The following is an 8,051-nucleotide window of genomic DNA, read 5'->3' as shown; positions in this document are numbered from 1 at the left end:
CAGGTTGGGTAAATACTGCACAAGGAGAAAAGAATACTGGGATAATTTCTTTAATCACTCACATACATTCTTGAGGGAGAATAAAGTTAAGGCGGATTTTCTTACCTTAATCGTGAACAATCTTTAGCATGTCTTATTTGTGAGATCCAGTCCAGTGTACTACTGTTTCACTAAATCCCGTAGCCACGCAGAGCTGACTTCCAAGTTAAGGGGAATAAACTTACCTCTCATGATTCCCACGTTGACTTCACATTTAACACCTATTTTTTTCTTCTTGTCAAAGTGCTAAATGACTTGGCTTTAAAAAAATAGAGTTGATTTAATTTTGTTTCAGAAGTTACTGGAGCCTTTGAAATAACTAAAGATGCTTTTGTATTTTTGCAAAGCTTAGCTTTAGGTGAATCAGGCTGACACTTAGTGTACGTAATTTCTTTGTGGTATTTCTGCCAAGGTTTCACGGCTTTTTTTGAAGTTGCTGAGTTTATAAGGATTCAGCAAAAATATGTATGAACACTTAACATGACGCCATCTTCTCTGTTTTGCTTGGTATTTGTTTTCTTAGGGCCTAACCGTCCTCCTTTTCTTGAATCCATAGAGGAGCACTTGGTAATGTCACTGATTCAAAACCTGGTTGATTTCCTCAGAGGGATCCTGGTTATGCTGGGCTGACTTTTATTATTTTATTATTAGAGGCCCGATGCATGAAATTCGTGCATGGGGGGGGGGTGTCCCCTCAGCCCAGCCTACACCCTCTCCAATCTGGGACCCCTTGGGGGATGTCTGACTGCTGGTTTAGGCCCAATCCCCAGGGATTGGGCCTAAACCGGCAGTTGGACCTCTCTCTCACAATCCTGGACTGCTGGCTCCTAATTGCTCACTTGCCTGCCTGCCTGGTTGCCTTTAACTGCCCCCTCCTGCCAGCCAGGTTGCTCCCAACTGATCCCCTTTCCCCCTCCACCGGCCTGGTTGCTCCCAACTGCCCCCCTCTGCCAGCCTGGTCGCCCCTAACTGCCCCTCTATGCCGGCCTGGTTGCTCCCAACTGCCCCCCTATGCCGGCCTGGTGGCTCCCAGCTGCCCCCCACTGCTGGCCTGGTAGTCCCGAACTGCCTCTCCTGCCGGCCTGGTCACCCCTCACAACCCCCCCCCACACACCGCCTGGTCGCCCCACGCAGCCTGCTGTTCAGTCATTTGGTCGTCTCTCACTAACCCCGCTGCTGGCCTGGTCATAGGCAGCCATCTTGTGAGGGTGTGTGGGCCAATTTGCATATTACCTCTTTATTAAATAGGATTTTTTATTTTTTTGGGGGGGGCTGACTTTTAAAGTTCTCTGTGGCAATTCAGTCTTCCCGTGTCACCTGACTTTAAATCCCCAGTGTGCCCTGTGTGTGGAAAGCTCCAGCCTTCTGAGTGAGAGCCCAGAGTCTTTATTTATGTGTTTTAGACATTGCCAAAGCCCAGGAAGGTGAAAAAGGTAGGTAGTGGGTAGGAGACAAGACAGACTAAACTCACACCTTCATCTCTGGGTGGAAGGGCTTATCCACCTGTCATTCCTAATTGTCAAATGGTGGGAAAGACAGAGGGTAGACTGTGAACTAATACTATTTGTTTGGTAATTTTCTTTTAAATTCTTATGAAGCTCTCCAACACTTTAGTGCAGTGGTTCTCAACCTTGGCTGCACATTAGAATCACCTAGGAATCTTTTAAAAATCCTTTTAAAATCTCAGAAATCAGGATTTTAAAAAGATTCCCAGGTGATTCTAATGTGCAGCCAAGGTTGAGAACCACTGCTCTAGTGACTTGGTGCCTTAGGGAAGGAGCTGAGAGGGAAACTCGATCCCTTTGTCTTACGTTTGTTTTATTGGAGGCTTTGTTACAAAGGAATGTTTATTGTCTAGTTTCCAAGTCTCTAACTTTCTACATCAAACTCCAAAAAAAATAAAGCTACTATCACCATTTATAATAAGTCCAAATGTATTTTGGATTCAGAGTCTGGCCTGGGGCAGGCACAGTTCCTAGAAGGAGATAGAATCTTCCCTCTGGGTCTCAAGACAACTAACATGTCTCCAGGAAGCAGACTACCAAGGGAAGGGTCCTGGAGTCAGCCGGGGGGCTTCCTTTTCTGTCCTTCCCTCTGACTTCGCGGCCTGGCAATGGGAAGCAGCTGGTGACTCTTGTCTCTGCTTGCAGCCAAGGTTCCACCCCCCTTCTGGAGGAGCCCCCCTTCTGGAGGAGAAGCAGAACCCCCACTTGCCCAGCCCAGGGGAGTATGCTTTCAGGAAATGGGTTGAGTGAACAGACAGAAGCTGGTGGGAAGATGAGAGTGGACCTCCAGGGGCTTTTAAAAGGGACACGAATTCAGCTCTCCTCTCTGTGCTCACACAGTTGGAACAGGCTGGCAGCAGGGCTGGATAGTGAGTAGGGAGTCCTGAGTCTGTATCCAGCTGTCATCTCCTTGGCCCGGAAGCCGCATTTCCTGTTCTGCCCTTGGGTTTTCATGCTGTTTCTGACCTTTAAAAGTCAAAGATTTGGCCTTTCTGTTACCTTGTTTGTCTCCTGGCTGCTTCTGGCCTCTTTCTGCTCTTGAGATGCTCTCTGTCCCAGTTGCACTTGGCTTTGGAGGATCAATCCAGTTAGCCTATCAGGGGAGCAGGGGCGGGTTGTAGAGGATTTTACATTAAACATGTTAGAGAAGAAGGGGTTGGCCTTCTTCTCAAACACCCATGTTTTTTTTCTGCTTGTTTATATGCAGGCATATGTCAAATATATTTTTAAAGGGAAAAATGCTGCACATGACAGGATATGAATTTCTTTATAGCCTAAAGGAATTGATGTTTTGTTTGTTTTTCAGCAATAAAAGTTTAATTATAGTGGAAGAGCAAAGTGTATTTGGATGAACTGCAATAACAAGAAACAATAGAGGTGGAATAGAAACTACTCGTTAAATGGTTATTTCATTAAAGACACTCATTTAAAAAATAAAAAAAACCACACATTTATATTTGAAAGCAGCAGAAGCATACTTTGGAAAAATATGCATGTGAACTCCTGGTGTTTTTATTAGATAGATGTAGAAGTGAACATTATATATATATATACATACACATACATACATATATATTTGTATGTAAATTTCTCTGTGTGTCTGTATTAGTTTCCTGTGGCTGCTATAACAAAAGTACCACAAACTTAGTGGCTTAAAACAACAGAATTGATTTCCTTAGAGCTCTGGAGGCCAGCAGTCCGAAATGAGTGTCGGGGGCTAAAAGCAAGGTGCCAGCAGGGCAGTGGTTCTTCTGGAGGCTCTAGGGAAGAATCTTTTCTTTCCAGCCTCTAGAGCTGCATTCCCTGGCTGTAGGCCCCTTTCTCCTTCTAATAGCATGGTATCTTTCCCCTCACTCTGCTTTCCTTTGACTTTCTTTTTTTTTGTCTCAAATCTTGGCCCACCCAGGTAATCCAGGATAATCTCGTATCAAGAAGTGAAATCACATCTTCAAAGTCTTTGTCACATAAAACAACATTCACAGGTTCTAGGGATTAGGATGTGGACATCTTGGGAGGCCCTTATTTGGCCTACAGCAAGTGTGGGTGTACGTGTGTTTAAATTCCCTATCTCTGTCCCTTGAGCTGGTTTAGGAGCAGGTATCCCCTTTCTCCTCCCCACCCCCAACTCCCGCCCAACAAATAGCAATGAGCATACCTGACCACCCAATGTCTAGTTCTCGTACCTAAATCCCAAATAATATTCTTCACTAAAAGGGACCAAGTTTTTATTATATTATATATATATATTTTTTAAAAAGGCTGATTCCAGAGAGAAGAAGCCTGAAACATCCTACTATACCAGAAAGTAAAGAAGTGTTCAGAGAATAATGAAGACATATGAAAAAGACACCGAAGCCAGCTAGAAAGAGCTTCCACGGTCCAAAACTAGGCATTTCGGACACTGAAATAAATAATAGTGGATTACAACCCATTGGATAAAATAGTAAATTCAGTCCATATTGATAAAATAAACTTATAATTTGAAAGTCCAATGAGGAGCAGGATATTTCTAGTTTCTAAGTGTCTTTCCACAGCATCTAATTAATGACAAAGAGGAAAAGTTTAAGTTGGCAGTAGAGAAGCCTGGCAAATCAAAGTGACTATGATCAGTAATGGGACAAATTAAAGTCCGGGGCCTCTAATAGGATGCAAAGAGAACACCATCACTTTTGGGATAGCCCTGTAAAAGATTCATAATCTGAATTTAATCAGGGAATGTAACGACAAACCAAAGTTGAAGAATACTCTTCTAAGTAACTGGCCTGTAATTTTCAAAACACATTGCCGTCATGGAAGTTAAGGAATATAATGTGAGTTCTGAATAGCCAGTTGGAAGTTCCAAGCCTCACGGTAGGAGGATCTGGGATCTGCCTAGGCATTTGTTAGTGGCCCTGATTTAATTATTTGGGTCTTCTTGGGCAGGTTGCATTCTGCAGAGGAAGCTCTTCAGATCTGCCTGCAGGGTCAAGTGTAGGGTGCATTCCATAGGCTGCTTGAGAGTAGCCGAAGCACCTCAACCAGCAAACGAATCCCCCATCCACTGTGGCACCCTTGTATCAGCTGTGCCTGGTGTCCCCAGGCCAGGTGTTCTTTGGAAAATCTCTCTAGTGAATAAAGCTTTATTCTTGTGCCTGGGTTGGGAGGTGCCATTGCCTAATGAAGTAGAGGAAGGGATCTAGGATCTAAAGGATAACCATTCCTTTTCACCAGTCCTACTTGTGTCAGTCACTCCTCTCCCTACCTCCCCTTTGAGTATTCTGTGGTGTGACTTGGATGGGTTCTGTATTCCCTTTTACCAGGATTTAAATTACCTGTCATTTTAAACAATTTCTCATTCCTTTCCTATTCCTTTAGCTTTCTCTACCGTGTCACTTTATTAGACGGCATTAATAAAGAACCACAGACTGGGTGGCTTAGACAGCCAGAACAAAAATAACTTCCACAGATCTGGGGCCTAGAAGTCCACGATCAAGCTGTCAGCAGGGTTTGTGTTTTCTGCAGCCTCTCTCCTTGGCTTGCAGATGGCCGCCTTCTCCCTGTTTCTTCATATGCTCTTCCTTCTGGGTGTCTGTGGCCTTTTTATAAGGACACTAGTCATTTTGGATTAGGGCTCATCCTAATGACCCTGTAGACCTGTCTCCAGATAGAATCACATTGCAGGCACTGGGTTTAGGGCTTCAATATATAATTTTTTGGGACATATTTCAGCCCTGTAACACCTAACCATTGCCTTTCGTAGCTTTAGCACTAAGCTGCTAGTCCCTGCCCGCACTGAAGTTGGCATGTGTGGTGCCTTGTTTCCATGGGCCTGACTTCCGCTGAGTGATAGGAGCAGATGGGGTTGGACAAGACATGGAGTGTGAATGTTGAAATGAAGTCTTGGTTTTGAGTGAGTGAGTTTTTATTGTTTCAATATTTTTATTGATTTCAGAGAGGAAGGGAGAGGGGGAGAGAGAGAGAGAAACATCAATGATGAGAGAGAATCATGGATTGGCTGCTTACATGGATGTTTCTGTCCTTCTCCAGCCTTTCATATTTCCAGACTCTGCGGGTATTAGTTCCTTAGAAGGTCTTCCCTAACTAACCTACCTAAATTGGGACACCAAGTTCCTCTTTTTACCAGCCCGAAGTTCCCTAAACACAAAATTTTAATATTTCTTCTCTACTTGGGAAAGGGTAATTAAAGACCTATGATTATCAAGCATGTAACTCCAAAAGGAGTGTGCACCTCTTCCCCCCCAAAGATGTATTTTACACATTATGAAATTAAGTGATTATAGAGCTATTTTAAGAAATTGCCAATCTCAAAATTGTACAAGTTAGCTCTTTGATATCAGTGTACAAGAACAAAGAGAGGCCTGCCCACTGAGCCTGCAGTGGGGTGAGGGGTTCATCACAGCCCAATCATGGGCCTTCTCACTACTGTCACATCATTTCTGCTACAAAGGATACAACAGATGTCAGTTTCCCTCTTTGAAGTAGTTGCCTGGTTGCTGATAAAACTCTTCACATCCCCCTCTCCTAAAGTGAATGGTCATTTGCTGCACAGACATGGGAAACGTGTCTCATTAGAGGGTGGAAACCAGTGTGGGCAATGTCTGGACCGGAAAGAAGCAGAGTGGACTAGGTCAACTTTCTTTATGTTTTGAAATTTCTACTTTATTACTTATTTTTAATCAATCGTAGTCCAGAGAAGAGAGGCCTTCTGCTTTGTGTCATTTGTCTAAAGCAATGAGGAAGTAGGTTGTAGGAATTCAGAATCAAGGCATGAACTACTTTCATAGTCACCTGTGTAATGTTTCTTTCAAATAAGCAACTTTTAAGAATGCCAGAGGCCACTGGGACAAATCTCAAATTTAGAACAGTTAGAGTAAATGGGATGCTGGGCACTTCCATGCCTTGTTTGGCTGAATGGGGTTCCGGATTAAATAAAAATGTGGTCTTTTTTGGGGAAAGACTCCTTTTTGTTGGCGCACTTTAGCAGATCCCACACATAGCAGAAATGTTCCTGCTTTGGGCTGTGGGTAAGATAATTGTTTGGAAAATGAATTGTCTAAAAATAAAACACAGTTGTCTAACCGAAAAAAAGTAATGTAAACCTAATTTTAAAAAATTCTACCATAATTCTGCCTTCCAATCAAGCCAAACTTTTCATGCTTTTTTATTTCCTCATCCACGTTCATGTGTTTATCTTTTCTTATATAGTTGTAATCTTGCAGTCATTCTCTTGCGTTCTGACTTCTGGCAGGGTGTGTTTCATGTTTAGTGGCTGTGTAGCACTGTAGCAAGTCATTGCTTAACCAACTTCTTATTGGTCGGTTTGCTTTAGGATGTATTTTAATTACGCCTTTGTTTTCTGATTTTGCAGGCAGAGACGTTTGTTTGGGTTAACAATGCATCAGCACATTCCCAGAGTGTTGCCAAGGCCAAATATGAATTTTTATTTGGCAAATCTGAAGAGACAACTCCAGATACTAGTAAGTGTTTCCCTTCCCTCCTCTTTCAAGTCACTGACTAAACTAGAGGGTGGAAAATCTCAGGAGCTGTGAATGCTTCAAGCACCCATTTGAAATCAATCACCTAGAACAGACTACAAGGGTCACATCCTGCATTTCTGAATTCTACATCAGGGAGTGTTAGCATGTCTCGGGAATTAGGAAAGGGATAATGCGTGTGATTAGGAGCCTGGACTCTGGAACTAGACTTCTGGAATTTGAAACTGGCCTTGTAACTTATGGGATGTGTGACCGTGAGTAAGTTATCTGATGTATTTGTGGCTTAGTTTTCTACTTGGAAAAGAAGATTATAGTGAAGCGTGTCTCAGAATTCTTTTGAGGATTAAGTAAATTGACATATATAAGGCTCTCAGAACCACACTCTGCTATAAAAGTAGTAACTGCTATAAAAGTGTTGGCTGCTGCTATTATCATCATATCCTTGACCTTTGAAGTTGACATTCAGAAGGACAGACCTGACTTTCCTCACTGTCCGAGACTGATTTCTGTTTTGGGTGGACAAGGAATGTGAGCTAATGTAGTTGTTGTTCAGTTGAAAAAGTCAAATAATACATTTGATATATGTTCAGTGGGATTATATAGTGGACCCCAAAATATTTGGGTATATCAAGAATGCAGTGTATACACAGCCATTTAATAATCCCTTTTCCTTAATAATGAATGTCTACTAGATATTTCAATAGTTGGGGACTGTTAGTAAAGTTTAAAACAGCTAAGTTAATTTTAAAAAATCATTCAGGTTTTATCACAGGTCCTGATTTGCTATTTATCTTGGCCCATAAATCCCTAACTGTTCTGGGCTTTTGGTTTGGGGCAGTTAGTCATCTATTCACCATTTCTCAGACAGGGAGACTGATTAGACTCACTCCAATACTCCTTCTTGACATAGCCCTAACTTGGAATGCCACAGGGTGATTTTGTGCTGATAAGCTTGTTTTGACTTGGATAAAACATGATTTTTACTTTGCTATGTAAATCCATTGTCTGCATA

General features: G+C 42.5%; 1 protein-coding gene across 2 annotated transcripts in view; it reads left to right on the top strand.

Moving 5' to 3' along the window:
* PSD3 (pleckstrin and Sec7 domain containing 3) overlaps nucleotides 1–8,051 on the top strand; it is a 432,295-nt gene that overhangs the window by 108,544 nt on the left and 315,700 nt on the right. For both annotated transcript variants that reach the window (XM_015565163.1, XM_006765503.2), the window contains exon 2: nucleotides 6,913–7,021. In XM_015565163.1, coding sequence (XP_015420649.1) covers nucleotides 6,913–7,021 — 109 coding nt within the window. The remainder of the gene's footprint in view (nucleotides 1–6,912; nucleotides 7,022–8,051) is intronic.

This window comes from Myotis davidii, unplaced genomic scaffold (genome assembly GCF_000327345.1).
Source record: "Myotis davidii unplaced genomic scaffold, ASM32734v1 scaffold93, whole genome shotgun sequence".
Taxonomy (NCBI): Eukaryota; Metazoa; Chordata; class Mammalia; order Chiroptera; family Vespertilionidae; genus Myotis; species Myotis davidii.
The sequence above is the reverse complement of the archived record's forward strand: the minus strand, read 5'-3'. Positions and strand labels throughout refer to the sequence as shown.